The sequence below is a fragment of the Megascapheus bottae genome, chromosome 4 (assembly GCF_031878675.1).
Source record: "Megascapheus bottae isolate mThoBot1 chromosome 4, mThoBot2.hap1, whole genome shotgun sequence".
In the NCBI taxonomy this organism is placed as follows: Eukaryota; Metazoa; Chordata; class Mammalia; order Rodentia; family Geomyidae; genus Megascapheus; species Megascapheus bottae.
Window position 1 is genome coordinate 14,071,361 of NC_143512.1, and position 20,530 is coordinate 14,091,890.

At 46.1% G+C, this 20,530-nt stretch overlaps 2 protein-coding genes across 5 annotated transcripts in view; one reads left to right on the forward strand and one right to left on the reverse strand.

Moving 5' to 3' along the window:
- Sil1 (SIL1 nucleotide exchange factor) overlaps positions 1–4,146 on the forward strand; it is a 234,899-nt gene extending 230,753 nt beyond the window's left edge. For 3 of the 4 annotated variants that reach the window (XM_090331436.1, XM_090331433.1, XM_090331434.1), the window contains one exon: positions 3,611–4,146. In XM_090331436.1, coding sequence (XP_090187562.1) covers positions 3,611–3,967 — 357 coding nt within the window. In that variant the 3' untranslated portion in view covers positions 3,968–4,146. The remainder of the gene's footprint in view (positions 1–3,610) is intronic. The other variant, XM_090331435.1, reaches the window with a different exon arrangement.
- A 14,967-nt stretch (positions 4,147–19,113) lies between these two features.
- Ctnna1 (catenin alpha 1) overlaps positions 19,114–20,530 on the reverse strand; it is a 130,504-nt gene continuing 129,087 nt past the window's right edge. Inside the window, exon 18 of the mRNA XM_090331440.1 lies at positions 19,114–20,177. Within this exon, the coding sequence (XP_090187566.1) occupies positions 19,890–20,177 (288 nt within the window). The 3' untranslated portion in view covers positions 19,114–19,889. The remainder of the gene's footprint in view (positions 20,178–20,530) is intronic.

Sequence of the window (20,530 nt, forward strand, 5' to 3'; positions counted from 1 at the left end):
CCAAAGTTTTGAATCAGCTCAAAGGAGCTTGGGAGTAGAGTCTATAGGATTCTTTAAATACAGAATCATGTCATCTGCGAAGAGGGAAAGTTTTATTTCCTCTTTCCCTATGGAATGGAGGTGCTTTCTATCATCAGAGCTGGGGGCTCAGACAGGGGTCAATGTGATTGAAGGCAGAGAATTGGCGTGCTGAGGAACAGAAGGTAAAGCTTGGAAGCTTAGGAGTCATTGGAGAAGTTAGGAAACCAAGGAACAGATTGGGAATGCTGGCTTTTAGCATTCTAGAAGCCCAGAAGTTCTTCCTCTGGAGCTTTAGCTCTGGACAGGGTTCTGAATAGCTTCACTTGAGAGCACCAGGGAACACAGGCTTGCCACCTGGGAGAAGATTTGGTGCCCAGCCTATTTGGGTCATTGTAAGCCTAAGAAGCATCTTAATTAAGGGAGAGGGAGGGAGGTAAGGAGAGAGAGCGAGAGAGAAAGAGACCAGACCAGGATTCCTAACTCAGATACTGTAAAGATCCTTGGCAAGACACTTAGTTACTCCCAAGAACAGCTGGCTGGTGGTTGATGGAGCAGAGCTGGACAGAGCTGATCCTTTGGGAAGCTACAGCCTCCATTTTACCTAGTGTGTACCTTGTTCTAGTCCTCACAGCCCAGTAGAGAATGTGTCTCAATGCCTGTCAGTCTTTCTCTCCCTTCCTGCCTCTGCCTGTCTTGTCTCTCAGTCTGCTTCTGTCTCTCAGTTAAGCTGTAGAAACGGTTTCCCAGAGCAGCAGGCAGCCATGTGGTGCTCAGAGCCAATTAATAAGGCCTGGGCACAGTTAACATTCTGACAGTGGGCCAGCAAGCCCAGAGGAAAACATGTACATTGGCATTTTCTGGGAGAATCTGATCCTTTTCCTCTGGTGTGCCCCATAACCCTTGCATTGCCAGAATGCTACCTCTGAGGAAGTTTTATCAAGGCTACCCTGAAGCTGGGTGCAGTGGCTCACGCCTGTAATCCTAGCTACTCAGGAAGCTGAGATCTGAGGGTTAAGGTTCAAAGCCAGCCCGGGCACAAAAGGACCTGAGATTTTATCTCCAATTAACCTCTAGAAAAACAGGAAGTGGGGGTTGGCTCATGGGTAGGGTGGTATTCTTGAATTAAAGAGCTCAGGGACAATGTCCAGATCCAGGGGTATGGTGGTAGCCTTGAGCTGAAGAGCTCAGGGACAGCACCCAGGCCTAGTTCAAGCCCCATGACCCACCAAAAATAAAAATAAAAAGGTACCCTGAGCCCTGTAGTCCCAGAAACCTGCCTGTGGGGCTCAGGGCTGCTGATACCTGAGGCCCTCAGAGGTCACTGTTGTTGTGCTTGCTTAGGAAAAAAGAACTAGTGAAACCTGGGTTCCACAACTGCCTGAAGGGTGAAAATGTCAGCTTGCCTGCAGAGGTGCTGTGTATCATGAAGGCATTGGTGTGGGAGATAGCAGCTGTCCAAAAATTTCCTATGGGGAGTATGTGGCACCCATTTGGGCATTGGTCAGGCCCCAGGCTTATTGAATTCTCTAACTCAGCCATGATGGCCCCACCAAGGAATCTTGACAACTTAGTCCCTATAGAGGTGTGTGCTGACCTGGAGTGGTGGGTTCATTCTCTTTGGTCTATGCATGGACCTGACTCCATCCATGGCTTTTCCCACAGTATCTTCCCACTGCATATCCCAGCCCAAAGCTGGCTAAGAAGCTGGTTTGTTAGAGAATCTCCCAGTGTGTGTACACTGAGGAGCCTGAGATTCAGGAAGGCAGATGCAGTGAGGCTGAGGCCTCAGTGAGGCCAGGGGATCAGAAACCATTACTAGCATCAAGGCTATGCAGTACTGTGTTTGGAAATGGTAGTTGCACCCTGAGGCTTTTTGGGGTTGTATTGACAGGTGGTAGAAAAGGGTATGAGGACCAGGCTAGTCAGAGGAAGAGCCAGTGGGACCTCAAAATCCTAGTTTGTCATCTGAAGTGCCGAAGTTGTGAAGTGCTTGAAGTTGGCAGCACTGGCTACTAGTGGATGGGAGGAAGGTAGACTGAGGGTGAGGTGGGAGTGGTGAGGGTACTGCAGATGACCAGCAAGAGGAGTGCACTTAGGCAGAGTTGGGCAGGGGTGGGGGGTGGGAGTAGGTGGGGTTTGGAAAATGAAGTTTGCAGGGTTGTGGGTATAGTAGAAAAGGACCTTCAGAGGTTTTGCGTTCCTCTCAGTTCTTCTCAGTCTTTACTGACCCTGGCTACAGAAGCCTGCATTTCCCTAGTTTTGTCTGCAGCCCTTTTTAGCCCATAACCTTGAACTATCATAGCAGCCTCCTTGTCTTTGCTTGGATTTCCATCTTTCCATTCCAGTCCTCCTTATTCTTTGTCTCTGTGGGGGTTGGAGGCAGGGCTTCCCAACGTTCCCTTGCTTCTCAGAGTTACATTTAAAACAGCCCTATGGGAAATCTCTAGTCTCCTCTGACATTTGAAATAAGCTGGGAACTTGCCTAGAAGCTTGGCAGGACTGGTTCTCACTACACTCTGCTGAAGAAGCTGAGCTTCTGCACTTTACAGATTGGGGCCAAGTATATGATTCCCTACCCAAACTTTGCCTAACTCCCTAATCCCAGGATTAGGCCCTCAGGCTTTCCTGCTTCTTCTTTTTTTTTTTTTTTTTGCCAGTCCTGGGCTTAAGCTCAGGGCCTGAGCACTGTCCTTGGACTTTCTCAAGGCTAGAGCTCTACCACTTGAGCCTCAGCACCACTTCCTGCTTTTTTCTATGTATGTGGTACCGAGGAATCGAACCCAGGTTTCCATGCATGCTAGGCAAGCACTTTAACCACTAGGCCAAACTCCCCGCCCCGCTTTCCTGCTTCTTCAACAAAACAATCTCCCATTTTTTAAACATGAGGTGAGCCCAGCCTCTATGCGCAGTTCTGTGGTATGGACTGGCTCTCCAACCTGTTTCCTGTACACCTCCCACCGACTCAAGGTGTCACGACCCAGAGTCATTGACATCTTCTTCAACTGCCAGACCCTGACAATAGTAGTCACTGTTCGAGTACCTCTAGTGGAGTAACAAGGACACCATGACAATATTGATAGAGCTGACATTTGGGATTGCGGCACTTGATGTAGAAGCTCATGTTTGTTGACTGTGGTTGTGTGCCAAGTACTGACTGCTCCTTATAATTCAACCAATATTCTCCCTTGTAGAGTTGATGGTCTTAGGTCTCAGAGAGTCTAGGTGCCAACAGAGGATCAAGGATTTGAGTCCAGTCTGTTTGTTCCTCACCACACTGTTAATCTCACTATGCTATTTAGGAACTTTCGTTCTCCTGCCTACACCTTGGGATCACAGATCTGTTTCTCCAGCACCTGGCACAGTATCCTGAGTGAATGGATGTGTGGGGGAATACATAAAACAGGAATTCACTAGGCCTTTTCCTAGGAGGCCCTTGGAGGCACAAAGGCATGGAGCAAGTGAGTGGACCTCACAGCTCAGCCTCATGCTTGTGCCTCTGAACAAAAGAGCCATCTGATGTGAATTGACCATTCTGTATGTTCTCTCCCCACCACCCCTCTGTTCTGGCACCTGGCCATGTGGTGGGCAGATGTTTGCTGAGGAAGAGGCGGAGTTGACCCAAGATTCATCTCCAGAGAAGCTGCAACAGTACCGTCAGGTGCACCTGCTGCCAGGCCTGCGGGAACAGGGCTGGTGTGAGATCACTGCTCACCTTCTGGCACTACCTGAGCATGATGCCCGTGAGAAGGTACTGCAGACACTAGGTGCTCTCCTGGCCACCTGCCGCGACCGGTACCGTCAGGACCCCCAGCTCAGCAGGATGCTGGCCAGCCTGCAGGTTGAATATCAAGCACTGGCTACCTTGGAGCTTCAGGAAGGCGAAGATGATGGATACTTCCGGGAACTGCTGACTTCCATCAACAGCTTGCTGAAAGAGCTGAGATGAGGCTATGGTCCTGACTATAGGACTTGACTGCAATGCTGCTAGGGAGGCCAAGGAATGCCAGCATGGATGGGCTCTTCATGGGACATTGGGCGGTAGGGAGGACTTCCTTGCTGGGGCATGAGCCTTATATGAGCAGCACTGGCTTGACCATTAAATGGAGACATGAAGGCCATGATCCATTTGTGGTGTGTCTGTGAGGGCTAGGTTCAACCCTGGGCTGATGCCTGTGCCTGGGAGGGCTGAGGATCAAGAAGCACACCACCAGGGGTGGGCCCCAGGTAAGGGTTGCGTGGTTGGCCCAGGGCATTCAGTAACAGGCTTCTTCATAGAATGGGACTGGGCTTAGAAGTTGGAAACCTTTGGCTCTTCTGTGATTTTTAAAAGTCACTTAACTTTCTGACAAAAGAATACCATAGAGCACTAGGCTCCTTACCCAAGCTTGTTCCTACCTCACCCCAGCAACAAGGGAGGTCTGGGAATCGATCATCTCAGTGCCATTCTCCTCAGGCTCAAGGCCACTGGCATTGGTAAGGCCTGAGGGCATCTCACAAGGTGCTACTGCAGGTGGCCAAGCAGCTGTTGGAGCGATTGGTACCTGGGTTGTGTGGTGAGAGGACACTGGGTGTGGTTGGGAGGGTACCGACCCTTCTATGTGGGTCTTACTCTTGGAAAAGTGGTGGGAGCATAGGCAGATCGGCCTGCCCAGCCTGTTTAGCAGGGCAGAGGTGCCCTGCTTTTCCCCTCACCTGTATCCAGGCAGGAGTCAAGCCAAGTCAAGGAGAAGACCTGTAAGCAGAGGCAGCCAAGCCTGGCTAGTCTGGAACCCACTGAAGAGAGGCTGGGAGCCTGCACCGGTTGCCATGGCAACCCTTGCTCTGGGCTTTCCTCATTTGGATTCTGGTGAGTTTGTTTTTTAGCCTTTCTCAATGCTCCAGAGGCTCTTGCCTGCTGGCTTAGACAGCCTTCTTGGCTCCTGGGAAGGAAAGTCAGAAAGGCCAGACAAGGGTAGCTCCCTCTCTTTAGAACTAGTTTGTAGAAATCTCAGTTTCACCAAGCTGAGGTGAAATGAATCCAGGAAAACAAGGCGTAAGTGGGTGACATCGCTGCTTGCAATCCCTTTCTTAACTCTTCCCCTCAGCCCCTCCCATGCCCACCACATGCTAAGACACTCAGAATGTGTGTGTGAAGAGCTGTAGCCTGTCAGGGCACTCTGCAGAGCAGGAGGCCCAAGATACTACTTTGGAGTGCAGTTTACCAGGGTTGGAAGCCTGGGGTTGGGCATAGTCAGGATCAGACTGCAGTCTGCTAACTCTTGAACACCTTTGCCATGAAACCCTCTCACAATCTTGGAGGTACATTTTTCAGGTGAGGGAATGGTGGTTCAGGGAGGCTAGAGTGCCAACTGAGGTCACACAGTGTGATGCAGCTGGATGTGCTGCGCCAGCCATGTTGTGGAGGTTTAGTATGTGGCCCAGGAGGAGTCTTCAGTTGGACACAGTGAAAGGAGGCCCAGGAGTAATAGCAGAGGTACAAAGAGCTAGGCATGGTTCCAAAGGACCATAGCCAAAGAGTCACTTGGTGTCAGCAGATTCTATGGGTGGGTTTGAGAAAAGGGCAATGTGGCAGCCTTGGCTGCCCCTGGCAGTGGAAGAGAGGAAGATGTGGGGTTGGGGCTGAATGTGAACCTGGGCCAGGGCACATCCGGCACATCCTTGCAGAGGTGATAGCTGAGGCTGCAGAACAGAGGTTGGCCCAGGACAAGCTGGCAAGGTTAGGGAGGCTATGCCAGGGTCCTAGATGCTAGCTAGTCAAAGCTTAGGCTTGTCTGGGGAAAGGGATCACTGCAAAGTGAGGGTCACTGCTAAAAGTCTGGTTCAGATCCTCTGTGACTCTTCTACCCTCCAGTATGTTGCGCAAAATAGCATGTTTGTATGGCCAAGGGAGGCCATGAGTTCCTAGAGTCTTCTTGGCACAGAGGAAAGAGCCTGTGAGAGCTGCTGACCACAGGCTGGCTAACGTCCCGTTTCATCCTTCCTTCTCCCACCCCTGCTCCCTTGAGATGGGAAGATTGCAGATTAGTCAGTAACCTGTTTGGCCTCATTCAGGTTTGTCTTGGGAATTCTAGGAAGTTGAGGGAGCAGGAGACTCAGAATACCGGTCTGGGCTATTCAATGAATCTTTGATCTGGAGGAACCCCTTCTTTGCCTGCTCTTTGGATACCACCCTGGGTACTATGGCTAGGAAGTGAGGCTTGGGCTTGAAGGTAGGCAGCAAGCAGTAATGGGACTGCAGCCACTAAACTGGATGATATGACTTCTTTCCACCGGAGCCTGGAAGCTGTTACTAACTCACCCTTCCCCTTTCCCTTCCTCTTCCTCTCTCCCACCTTTCCTCCCTCTCCCTTATCTCTCCTCCTCTTCCTTCTGCTACTGCTGCCACATGCTGGGCTACCAAGCTCTTGAGGGGAGAATGACTTGAGAGCTGTGGCTGGCTCCCACCCCTGGCTGTGGATACCTAGTTCCTGGGCTGAACCAGACCTTCGGTGAAAGATGACTGAGATAAGGAGTAGGTTGATGGTAAAGATTACACACACACACACACACACATCCCTCAGCAAGCTTGGTTTTCATTAATTCCTTGTTCATTCTTGTATTCCAAGTAGATTGATTAGTAAGTGTTAAGCCTTGGAATTCTAAGGTTAATGAACCATACTCTCTGCAGAGAGCTCTGTGTGGTAGGAGGGACAGGCACAGGGCAGCAAGAGGGTATAATGGAATTGAGAAGTCCTCAAGCAAAGATCAGGGAAGGCCTCCCAGAGCCAATGATATCCAAGCAAGAGACTTGAACAGGCCAGGTAAAGGTAGAGCTAGTGAAGACACAGGAGGACTGGAGAGGTGGGGAGAGCAGTCCAGTGAGGAGCCCATAGGGTGGGTGTTGGTGGAGGAAGCAGTAGGAATGAGGGGCCACGAGAGCGAAGGTGCTGTCATGTTGGCCAGTAAGGACCATTTCCTCTGGTGCCATTAGCTTAGTCATGAAGCAGGGGTCATGAGACAGCTTGGGGCAGCCCTGGCTGCTGCTGTTTCACATGTTGACACACAGGTGAAAAACTGTTCTGAGCGAGACGGTGGCAAGTAAGCCTCGTGAGTGTGGCAACATGAAGGACAGCAAAGCATTGTCAGGGGATAAAGGAAGCCATGGAACCACATGAGCCAAATTCTCTGTACCCCAAAAGCTGAGCTAGGGCAGAAGTTCTGACAGGAGCAAGTGGTATTTCAAGGAGAATAGAGTCAAGAGTTGGCTTTTCTTGACAGAGGCAGAAGACTGGGAAGTGGAAGGAGGTTTGCCGGCTGTGGGAAGGACTTCCCTGGCAGAGGAGAGACCTGCAGTGACTGGAGCACTTGGTGAGTGGTGGCAGGACACAGTCCAGTGGATGAGGAATCCAGGTGATGGCGCTCGCGTGGAGACGAGAGGGGGAAGAAGCCAGCTGCACCAAGTAGGTGTGAGGCACAGCAGTGCTGGGCTTCAGTGACAGGGATGTGGGCAAGGTAGAAGAGGGGAAAGACTGGATATGTTCATATCCACTGTTCAAATGGGCATGGTGAACAGGCTGCTGAAGCCGGAGGGTGAAGGGATGGGAACGTGCCCAGGGAGAAGAGCCCAACTATGTTTGGTTGCTGTGGGGCTCACAAGCATGGCAAGGTGGTTATGAAGCAGTCATTGTTACAAAGTAAGGTATATAAACTTACAAGTAAGTAGCAAACACACAAAGTCATTTACTGAATATCTAATAAATGAAGAGAGAATAAACCCAAAGAAAGAAGAAGAAAAGGAAATCATGGCTATAAAAGCAAAAACAAAATTGAAGACTATAGCTATGTGGTTTTATTTCTGTACCTTCTATTCTGTTTCATTGATCTTCTGGTCTATTTTTGTGCCAATACCATGCTGTTTTTGTTATTATTGCCTAGAATTGTTTTGGCTATTCTAGGTCTTTTCTTGTTCCATGTGAACCTTTGGATTATAACTTCTATTTCAGTAAAGAATGTCTTTGGGATTTTGATGGGGATTCATTGAATTTGTATATCAATTTTGGCAGTATAGCCATTTTCACTGTGTTGGTTCTCCCTACCCACGAGCATGGGATGTCTTTTCATTTCCTGGTGTCCTCTTTAATTTCCTTTGTTAGGCTTTTATAGTTTTCATTAATTCCTTTACATCTTTGGTTAAGTTAATTCCTAAGTATTTTATTCTTTTGGGGGCTATTGCGAATGGGATCATTTTCTTGATTTGGCCTTCTGTTTGTGTATTGTTGGTGTACAAGAAGGCTACTGACTTCTGAAGGTTAATTTTGTATCCTGCCACTTTGCTAAAGTAGTTTATTAATTCTAGAAGTTTGGGAGTGGAGTTTGTTGGGTCACTCAAGTAGAGGATCATGTCATCTGCGAATAGGGACAGTTTAATTTCTTCTTTCCCTATGTGGATCCCTTTGATGTCCTTTTCTTGCCTTATTGCTCTGGCTAAAGGTTCCAGCACTATATTGAAGAGAAGTGGAGAGAGTGGGCATCCCTGTCTAGTTCCTGATTTTAAGCGAATGGTTCCAGTCTTTCACCATTTAGTATAATACTGGCTGTAGGTTTTTCATATATGGCTTTCACTATTTTGAGGAATGTACCTCTTATTCCTGTTTTTTTCTAGTGCTTTCAACATGAATGGATGTTGTATTTTGTCAAATGCCTTCTCTGCATCAAGAGAAATTATCATATGATTCTTACCCTTAGCTCTATTGATATGATGTATTACATTGATTGATTTGTGAATGTTAAACTAGCTTTGCATCTGTGGGATGAAGCCTACTTGATCGTAGTGTATAATTTTTTAAATTTATTTCTGGATTCTGTTGGCTAGTATTTTATTGAGGAGTTTTGTGTCTGTGTTCATTACAGAGATAGGTCTGTAGTTTTCTTTTTTTGTTGGGGATGAGTGTAATATTAGCTTCATAAAATGAGTTTGGTATTGCTCCTTCTGCTTCTATTTCTCAGAAGAATTTCAAGAGTATAGGTGTTACTTCATCTTTAAATGTCTTATAGAATTCCGCAGTGAAACCATCTGGACCTGGGCTCTTTTTGGTTGGCATTTCCCTGACTGCTTCCGCAATTTCATTGTATGAAATTGGTTTGTTCAATTTGTTTGCCTCGTCATTTTTCAATGCAGGTAGCCTAAATTTATTTAAGAAGTCATCCATTTCTACTAGATTTTCTTATTTCTTTGAATATAGGCCCTGGTAGTACTTATTCATAATGGACTGAATTTCTTGGACATTGGTTGTGATTGTTCCCATGGGGTCTCTTGAGAAGGGTTTTATGGTATCAGTTTTCAGTTGCTTGCAAACAAATTACCTTCCAGCCTTAAAGTACCCCAATAAATGTCTTACTTGGTTGGAAACCACCGGGCAGAAATCAAGGTCAGCTACGCACCAGTGTCTCTTACCTATAATCTTAGCTATTCAGGTGCCTAAGAGAACCATGGTTCCAAGTTTAATTCCAATTAATCATCAAAAAGCCATAACTGGAGCCATGACTCAAATGCGTACCAGTTTTGAGTGAACAAGTCAAATGAGAGTGCAAAGCCCTGAGTTTAAACCCCAATATTGGTGCATGGCACACATGCACATACATTGCAGAGCTGGAGCCAGGGTCTTTTCTAATTTGAAGAAGAGACTCCTTGGCACTGATTCCATCCTTCACTTTTTTTTTTTTGACAGTCCTGGGGCTTGAACTCAGGGCCTGGGCACTGTCCTTGGATACTTTTTGCTCAAGGCTAGCATCCTGCCACTTGAACCACAGTACCACTTCTGGCTTTTTCTGAGTATGTGGTACTGAGGAATCCAACCCAGGGCTTCGTGCATGGTAGGCCAACACACTACCACTAGGCTATGCTCCCAGCCCCCTATCTTTCACTTTCATCACTAGTGTAGAGTTTCTGTCTGCCATCTATCTCTTTTACAACAGATTATGGAGACTGAACTCAGGGCCTGGGAATAAGGATTCTGGTTCAGCACAATTCATTGTATTCACAAACCAAAAGGGTAAAAAACGACCACATGCTTATTTCAGTAGAGGTTGGTAAACATTTGGCAGAATCCAGTATCAATATATAATAAAAGCTCTCAAGGCTGAGGGTATAGCTTAGTGGTAGAGCCTTGTCTAGCATGCACAAAGGCCCTGGGTTCCATCCTCAGTAAAACAAGGGCCAGACACTAGTGTTTTCCTCTTGTAATCCTAACTTTGGAAGGATAGTGGTTGGAGGCCAGCCCTCGACAGACATTTAAGACTCTGTCTTCACCAATAGATGAATGTAGTGGCACACGCCTATCTTAGCTGTATGGAATGTTGAGATTAGGAGGCTTGCAGTTTTAGGACAGCTTATATAAAAAAAGCTCTTGAGATTTCATTTCAAGGGAAAGAGAGTGGGACTAGTGGTGTGCCACTGTCATCTCAGATATGACAAGCCTAAAACATAGATTGTAGTCTAGGCATTCACAGGAAGAAAGACACTATCTCAAAAATTAGCAAAGCCCCCCCCCAAAAAAAAAGAGCTTAAGGTGTAAGATCCTGATTTTGAACCCTAGTATTACAAAAAGCAAAACAGAACCTCAGTAAATCAGAAATAAAAGAAAACGCCATTAAAACCTGCACCTAAGCTGGGCATGGTGGCTCACGCCTGAGATCTGAGGATCATAGCTCAAAGCTAGCCCGGGGAATAAAGACAGTGTTGGATACTCTTTTTTTTTTTTTTTCTAAGTGGGTCATGGGGCTTGAACTAGGCATGGATGCTGTCTCTGAGCTTTTCAGCTCAAGACTGTCACCTACCCCTGGGCCTGGATGTTGTCCCTGAGTTTTTCAGCACAAGGCTACCACCCTCCCCTTGAGCCAAGCCCCACCTCCCATTTTCTAGGGGTTAACTGGAGTCTCAGGTCCTTTTGTACCCAGACTGGCTTTGAACCTTGTTTTAGCCTCCTGAGTAGCTAGGATTATAGGCTTGAGCTACTATGCCCTGAGACAGTAATACTCTTATCTCCAATTAATCACTAGAAAATAGGAAGTGGGGCTATGGCTCTCGGGTAGGGTAGTATCCTTGAGCTGAAGAGCTCAAGGTCAGTACTCAGGCCCAGGGTTAGGGTGGTAGCCTTGAGCTGAAGAGCTCAGGGATTGGCCAGAGTTCAAGCCCCACGACCAAAAACAAAACAAAACAAAACAACCAAAAACACCACCTACACCTAACATAAAACTTAATATTGAAAGACTGAATTCTTCCCCCTAAGATTGAAACAAGAGAATAGTTTCTCATAACTTCTCAATTTTGTCCTAGGCAGCACACTCAAGACTAGGAAATAGAATAAAAAGCATAGAGATTGGAAAAGAAGTAAAACTATATTCACAGATGACATGATTGTCAAGGTAGAAAATTTCATGGAATCAACGAGAAATCTAGAACTAGCAAATGAGTTTGATCAAGGACAAGAGATAAGGTCAATGTACAAAAATCAGTTGTAGGGACTGGGAGCATGGCCTAGTGGTACAGTGCTTGCCTAGTATGCACAAAGCCCTAGGTTCGTTTCCTCAGTACCACATACACAGAAAAAACCAGAAGTGGTGGCGTAAGTGGTAGAATGCTAGCCTGGAGAAAGCTCAAGGACAGTGCTCAGGCCCTGAATTCAAGCCCCAGGACTGGAAAAAAAAAAGTATTTTTATATAGAAGCAATGAACAACTGGAAATTAAAGTGTAAAAGCAACTATTTACAATAGTAAAGTGACATGAGATTCCCTGCCCAAGTGGACACAGATGAAGGAAAGATCTGAATAATGGAATAATGGAAGTGTATTGAGTTCATGAGTTGGAAGAGTCGATAATGCTGAGAACTACAGATTCAATGCAATTCCAGCAGGAAACTTTTAGGTGTCAGGTGTCTTACTTGCTTGTCTTACTTACTTATGTGGGGTCACAAAGGAACTAGAATTAAAAAAAAATTTTTTTGAAAAAGAGGAACAAAGTTAGTGGGCTGATTGTAAGACCACAAAGTTACAGCGATCAAAGCATTGGGATTGGTCAAAGGATAGACACAAAGAGCAGCGAATTTCAGAAAGTGTGTCTCCACTTATCCACAGCACACGTCCTCTAGAACCGCTGTGAAAAGCAGAGAGCCCTGATGGTACCAAATGTGATATAGTCTAGTTTTTCCTATAAATGTACAAATTGATTGAGGTGGAGCTGTGGCTCTAAGTGGTAGAGTGCTAGCCTTGAACAAGAGTATTCAGGAATAGCACCAGGCCCTGAGTTCAAGCCCTCTCTCCCCAGTCATAAATGCACAAGTGTATTTTTTTTAACTCCTTAATCCGTAAGAAAACAAAACAAAAAATCCCAGTAACCCCAACAAAATAGGCAAAAGATTTGAGAAGATGTTAGTTAGTAAAATGCAGGATATAATCATAGTTTGCTACCACTCCGTATCTATTGAAGTGACTCAAGAAGCCGGGACAAAGTTTCTGGATATCAGGTCCATAGGAGGATGCCCACGGTTTGGATACTTACCTATTATGGGGAAACGCAAAAGGAATGGGCTCTGTTGAAAACAGCTTGAGAGTCTCCTGTAGCTAACAGGCCATTTGTTTCATGCTTTGTGTTTTTGAGATAGCACAGGCAAAGTTAGTGAGACCCTATCTTCAAACTGATACTCCTCCTGCCTCTGACTCCTTAGTTGGGTTTACAAGTATGGGCCACATGTCCTGCTTAGAATAGAGCAGTTTTGTTACCAGGTGGTTACTTGAGATGAAGAAAAATGTTTATATAAAGGCTTTAGATGAAACTTTATTTAAAAAATAAAGTAGAAGAATAAATTAATAAACTGTGGTATATCCCCATGGAATATTACTCAGCAATAAAAATAAAAAACAGGCAGGATGCACACACCATTTACACACTTCCAAGTATTCTCCTGATTGATTTGCATTGTATAATAGATAGCCAGACTCAAAGACTCCCCACTGTGATTTCATTTATATGTCATTCAGATGAAAAAACTATTGAAAAAGCTGGGAACATGGCCTAGTGGCAGAGTGGTCACCTAGCATGTATGAAACCCTGAGTTTGAGTCCTTGGTACCACGTACACAGAAAAGGCCAGAAGTGGTGCTGTTGCTCAAGTGATAGAGCCCTAGGCTTGAAAAAGCCCAAGGACGGTGCCCAGGCCCTGAGTCCATCCAGGACTTGGTGGCGGGGGTCGGGGAGTTGAAGACTATAGGAAAAATATTATTGCCAAGACTTAAAGTATGTGGATGTGTCAAAACTGAGTTGTACACCAGAAAGAATGTTTTAACTTATATTCTAAAAAAGTAAAATACTCACAAGTCCTCTTTTCCTCTAATTACTAAATTCTACTTTGATCTGTACCTTTGAAGTGATACACAATTTCTCTGTCTGAACAGCGGCAGTGCACAAGTTAGCAACCCTGCACCATTCTTCCCAAATCTGCATTCAAGACAGTCATGGCTGGGATTCTGATGTGGCCACAGGATTTACACTAGGAGAATTGGGAGGTGCTATAGATCAAGGCTTAGCCTTTGTTCTGTTGATTGTGTAGATTTAAGAAAATGCTGACAATATTAATGCCAGTCAAACCTGAAAGCATGTTGCTTATAGTCCAAACATCTTCAGCAATGTAGAAACCAGAGGGGATTATCTTAGCGAATTGGACAGCTATATCTGATCCATAGGCACAGTTCTGTTTCTCTTACTTCCCTTTCCTCTTCTTAAGGTAAACAAATCAGCAAGCAACATCACCTAGTTGTAACTGTGTGTTGGCTATCAAGACAAGACAACAGCAGTTGGAAGATCAACTGGCAAGGTAGAGTTTGCAGAAGAGTATTTCATACTTTAATATTATTTGTAAATTGTGTGGTACAAATCCTTTACGGCAATAGAAGTGCTGTATGGTATCCCTCAGCCCGGTCTTACAGAGCCAGCTGCTAAGCATTTATCAGCAGCACTTTTATGACAGACAGAACTGAGCCCTGGCTCAAGCTGGCACTCCAGGTCACCAGAACAATGAACTGAGCAAGGCTCCGTGAAAAGTGAGAGGGCATGGAGAATTGGAAAAAGTGCCCCGAGGAGGGAGGGAATGCCAACCAGCAACTCATGTTACTGAAGGGTGGGCATGGGCGGAAGCGATCCTGGGACTTGGGACAATAGGGGGACTCAGCTTTGAAGCTGGCCCACTTTGTCCAGTCCACTTGATTGGTGGGTGACTTGTGGCTTTGCCCAAGCCGAGTGTCTTCTTCAGCTGGAATGCTCACAAGCAGTGGAGACAAGATGGGGTGATGTGGATTATCGGGCATGGACTCGGGGGACACACATGGCAGGCAGCCTCTTTCTTGGGCACATTGGGCTGGAAACTGAGCACAAGGGCTGCAGAAGACGTCGGGGCTCTGAATATCTGCCTGAGGAATGGGAGCCACAGCAGGATGGTAGCAAGGCAGGGGACACAGAACAGGTGGGGTGTTTGGGCTCTGCAGTTGGAAGTGACAGCAAGTGTGAGGGGCTAAGCTGGGGTCGTAGCATGAGGTGGAGGGAGCTGGAGTTACCTGTGGTGTCTCCCCTTTGCTCTCTAAGACCTTACCTAGAGAGGTGTCACCAGGCTGTGCAGAGCAGGGGCATGCCTATCCTGGCAAGCAATGTCAGGATGTAGAGCAAGCAGCTGCCCTCACACATGCAAAGGGGCAGGAGCAACCAAGCGCCAGACAAGGTGAGTCAGGGCTCCCTCTCCGTGCTGTGCCTGGGCTGTGCTGCCTCGTGGTCTATGAGGGCAGTGAAGGGTTAGGATTTCCAAGCAGGGCTTCCTCAGCAGTTTTGCCTCCACTGTCTTGGTAGAGTGGTTATCAGTCATTTGCATCACTTATTGTCAAGCATATTCTTGTTGGGTCTGCTGGATGTAGGCCATTCAGCACAGAACAGTGAGGTGGGTGGGCACTGCAGGGCACTACAGTGTCAGGGAGGGGCCCTATTGGGCAGGGGAAGAAACAGAGGCTCAGAGAGCAAGGGACAGTATGAACTGTTGTGTCCTATTGAGGAACAAAGGTTGATGTCAGATGATCCATGAATGAATTCTTATTAGTGTTATTTTTATTATTTAGTCAAGTGTTCATATAGATTAGAATGTCACTAGCATATCAAACAATCTGGCACTGCTTAGGAGGAAGCTACCTTAAAAGACCTTTTAGCCCTGTAAGCTAAATTTAGTGGTGCATACGTTCATGTAGGTTTCAACACTTGGGGGATACAATGACAGCTGTTCTCACGAAAAGGAAAGAAGGGAGGCAGTGTTTAAACAATGGGCAGGTGCTGTGACCCTGGCTAGGTAGGCGGCTTACATCTGGGAGCTGGGAGTTTGAAGCCAGCTGGGGAAGAAAAGTCCTTCTGAAATCCCCAAAATAACCAGCAAGAAGCAGGCCTGGAAGTATGGCTCAAGTGGTAGAATACCAGCTGAGCAAGAAAGCAAGCCAAGAGAGTGCAGGACACTGAGTTTAAATCCATGACTCGGAAGAAGGAAAGAAACAAAAAGAAAGATAAATGAAGTCAGTGTGAGCAGGGTGAGGGTAGAGCAAAGGTGATGCTAGGGGCATGGAAATGACAGGCATCTTTGAGAGAACACATCTCCAGGGTAATAGTATGTGCAGTAGGGTCCCAGTGGACACAGGGGCAGCCTGCTGGGAGCTTCTGTAGGACAACAGTTGAGAGTAGAAATTGGCCTACTGGAGGAAAATGGCTGGGAGCTGGAAGGTGGACTGGATAGAATGGGAACTGGGAATTTGCTGGAGTACAGGGCAGTAGTTACTAAGTGAAAGAGCTGACAGACCTGGGGGACACTTGTAGAGTGGTGTACTAAAAACTGATGGAAATAAAAGCCACGAGAATAGTCCTAAGAGTTAGCCAAGAAGAGGGGCTAAGTTAAGGGAGGAAGCTAGGAAATTTTGCTGGAGAGCATCCCAGACTATCTCATGAGCCTTCTATGTGCCAGGCCTAGACATTGGCCATCCGTTGATGAAACTAAGATTACTGCCCTTGTAGACTAATAAAAAAAAGTATAACCCAGCTGCAGCCTGGCCTAGTGATAGAATGCTCACCTAGCATTATGAAGCCCTGGGTTTGATTCTTCAGTACCACATACTAGAAAAAGCTGGAAATGGGCTGGGAGTTTGGCATAGAGGTAGAGTGCTTGCCTAGCATGCACGACCTGGTTTCCATTCCTTGGTATCACATACACAGAAAAAGCCAGAATGGCAGTGTGGCTCAAGTGGCAGAGCACTAGTCTTGAGCAAAAACTGTCCAAGGACAGTTCAAGCCCCAGGACTGGCAAAAGAGAAAAAAGCCGGAAGCGGTTCTGTGGCTCAAGCACAGTGCCTAGGCCCGGAGTTCAAGCCCTAGGACTGATAAAAACAACAACAGAAAAACCAACCCAGTATAACCAAGTACTGTCACAAGAGGGCAGATAAAGCTGGTGGCTCACCACCTGTAATCCTAGCTACTAGGAGGTGGAGATCTGAGGATCAAGGTTCAAAGCCAGCCCTGGCCCAACAGGACCTATTTCCAGCTAACCTAGAAAACTGGGAAGTGAGGCCTGACTCAAGGGTAGGGCAGAAGCCTTGAGCCGAGGAGCTCAGGGACATCGCCCAGGCCGAGTTCAAGCCCTATCACTTACCAAAAAAACCCCAAGAAAAACAAAGAAGAGGTAGCCGGGCATGGTGGCTCATCTGTAATCTTAGCTACTCAGGAGGCTGAGATCTGAGGATCCTGGTTCAAAGCCAGCCCAGGCACTAACGTCCGTGAAACTTTCATCTCCAATTAACCACTAGAAAACTGGAAGCGGCACTGTAGTTCAAGGGGTAGGGCGGTAGCATTGAGCTGAAAAGCTCAGGGACAGTGCCCAGGCCGAGTTGAAGCCCCACAACTAACAAAACAAAACAAAAAATGAAGTGGTGACAGGCATTAGTCATTGCTGGGATGCCAGCAATATGGGAAGCATAAATAGGGTTACCACAGAACTGTATTTGCTAAGAAAAGACAGGAGGGGACAAGAAGATAACAGAAATTGAAGCCTTGGGCTTTTATGGAGAGATGCAGAAGCCACTGGAAAGTTTGAGCTCAAGGAGAGATAGACTGACTTGTTGCAGTAGAATTACTTAAGCCACTGTTTAAAAAGGCACACTGACTAGTGTCCCACTTCCTGGAAATCAGCTGCATAGAGCTGTCAACAACAGAGTATAGCACTGATGGGGAAATCACTCTCTAGGTCAGTTGGTGTGGTTCTGCGTCATTACTGAGGCTGCAACTCAAGGTTGCTCCAGTTTGGCTCTTTTTTTGGTGTGTGTGGGGCGGGGAGCAGTTGTGGCTTGAATTCAGCCTGGGCATTGTCCTTGAACTCTTCAGCTCAAGGCTACTGCCCTAACCCTGGAGCCACAGTGCCACTTCCGATTTTCAAGTGGTTAATTGGAGAAGAGTCTCAGGGACTTTAGTGCCCGGCCTGGCTTTGAACCTCGATCCTCAAACCTCAGCCTCCTGAGTAGCTAGAGATTACAGGCATGAGCCAGTGCGCCTGGCTTGGCTTGGCTTTTTCTTTCAAGATTGGCACTCTATCACTAGCACTACATCTATACTCCTGGGCGTTTCCTAGTGGAGAACCTGTAGGCTTTATCTGGCAATCCTTGGATCTCAGCTTTCTGAGTAGTAGGATTACAGGGTTAAGACACTGGCACCAAGCAGATCAAGTTTTAAAAGAATTCTGTGACTCCTGTTTGGTGACTGTTGTCTTTGATCTTTTTCAGTCATGGGGGAGCCAGCTACTACCATGTTGTGAGTGGCTCTATGCAAGAACGAATGCCTTCTGCCAACTGACGGCAATGATTATGATGTCACTCTTTCAGGACCACAGTCTTTCTTTCAACAGCCTGCAACTTTCAACTAGGTAAGGTGCTCCTAGGCTCTTGGCATAGACAAGTGGAGCTGTCACTCAAGTGGTAATATGCTGGCTTTGAGCAAAAAACTCAGGGACTGTGCCCCGACCCTATGATCCACACAACAAAATTGAAGTCATGTTTGTTTTAGCTACTGAGTTTGAGATCTTGCATACTTTTAAAAGGTGGTTTTGGTTGGTGTTTGATCAGAAAAGTGAGGTGACTGGTAGTGCCAAATACCAATGGGAAAACAGAAAAGGGCTCTGGCTGTGAGTGGAAGAGGTGGCAAGTATACTTTGGACAGGCCAAACATCCAAAGCTGAGTACCAGAGACAAGGCAGCATTTGGTTCCCTGGCTGGGATCAGACCCAAGAAGGAAACAAGCTGATGTATCATATGAGAGGGACACCCTTTCCACACCCAGCTAGAAGGACGGGAGAAAACCAGTGAGGTATTTCAGGAGGGCATGTCCTACCAGGTCACTGAAAATGTTAAGATGGTTTCCAAGGAAGAGCCAACAAGCAACATGTGGCAGTGTAGATGGCTTGACAAGAGAAACAGTAGTAAAGTGGGAAAGACGTCTGCTGAATAAAATAGAAAAGAGACACACAATGACTGGCTAGTCCTTCAAAGTAATGTTTGCTTGGAAAGGACAAGGGGCTTTGGATGCTTTATTTCTGAAGTGCTGATTTTAATGCCATGTCTGAATGATAGGAATGATGCAGAAAAGAAAGTCAGGTATGTCTCCCATAACACAGTAAGAAGGTTGAGGGAAGCCAACTTTTTGACCTCAATGCAGAGCTGCAGACTGGTCAGCTGGCATGAGCCTGGGCATCTCTATAGCTACAGGCATAGCCTCTCTCAGCGAGCAGCAGTCCTGCAAGAAGAGAAATACCTGGGAGAGCACAGAACAAGGTAAACATCATGGTAAGGTTATGGGTTCCTCCTACTACCCCCCCCCCCAACGCTTACAGTCCTGGGGATGGATGCCAACGGCTTCATGCTACCACTTGAGCCATGCCCCAAACCCTTTGGTTTACATTGAGACTGGCTCTCAGTAATTTTGGCTAGGACTAGATCCCTGCCATCACGTCTGGCTATGACTCATCTTAAAGGCAAAGAAAATGATTGTGGTTTCTTAGACTTGGTTTTATGAAGTGGACTTTATTGGGAAAAGTTAGTGTAAAAAACATTCAAATCCATAAAATTTAAATAAGACAGTAAAATTATAGCTTGTAGCTATAGTAATCACAAATAAGGTAAAGTCTAAATTATTGCCTAAGCAAACAATATTCTGTTAGGCTTCTGTTGGGAGCCCAAGGCAGGAAACATAACAATTATTATAAGTGAGCCCAGTGATGAATTTGCATTTGAAGCTGGAAGAAAGGGTGAAAAAGCAACTTTATTAATGGTCTGCAGCAGAGTACATTAGTAATTGTAGCCATGCATTATAATTCCCATTTCATAAAGTAATCAGTTTTTTCATGATACATTATGCTTTATATGGTTTATTCCTTCCACACAGCCTGTCTCAGGCTGCTACCTTGGTTACTGAATACCACATTGTGCAATGCCTAGGCTAAAGTGAGCCAGGCTGCTCAAACCTTCACTCTTCTCTAAAATAAGTATCCAACTTAGTCAAGAGTATACTAAAAAGTTAATGTGGTTTTTCTCTTTGGTTATATTTTAAATCTTACTTAACTTTATAAAAATACAACTAGAAATATGCTTCTGATTTCTATAAAAGCATTTTTAAACCAATTTAAAACAAAAATATTGTCCTTGGGAACTCATCATATCACCTTGGTTCAAACTGCCTTTTTCCCTGGGGAACCTAACGTCAGTGTTCTCTACTTAGCAAGTACGTGTGAGTGAAGAACAGCAACTAATCTTTAGGAGCCCCGTGCATCGAGGGCAGGCCTAGATGCTCTCCATGGCTTTGAACTCGCTGAGGGCCTGCACAGGGTTCACGTGCTTCTTCTGAGATGCTCGCTTTATCTTGGTTTGTGTCTCATCCTGTTTCTCTCTCTTCACCAAGGGCTTCTTTTCAGGTGCCTTCATCTTCCATGACACAGCAGGAAGGTTGAGGGACGCCATACCCTGAGACTTTTGGTATTTGGTAGAGGCCACATAGGATGCCTTCACTGTCTGCACCACAGCATTCATCAAGTTCTTGGCTGCTTGGATCAGAGACATAGCGCTGTCCACCTACCCGAGACAAAGGAGGGTTGGTGAGGAGCCTGGAAATGAAGCCCTCCTCATCTGGCTCACATCATCAGTCCCCTCCATGATGCAGCAGATATAAGCAAATGGTGGTATCAATATGCTCAGTATTTATGTAAAGATATAAAAAGTATTTCTTTTCAAGGAAATTCCATGAGATTAACAAATTGTGGGACCCAGTGGAATCTAATATATTGACCAAAGTGTCCAGAATTGTAACTAATAAGCAGATTCAACTCAGATACTTAGGGAGAAAGTTTTAAGAGGGTAGCTTATATAATGTCTACTTTGTAACTTTACAGGATACGTTCCTCTTTGGGGGAAGAAAAGCTAGCAAA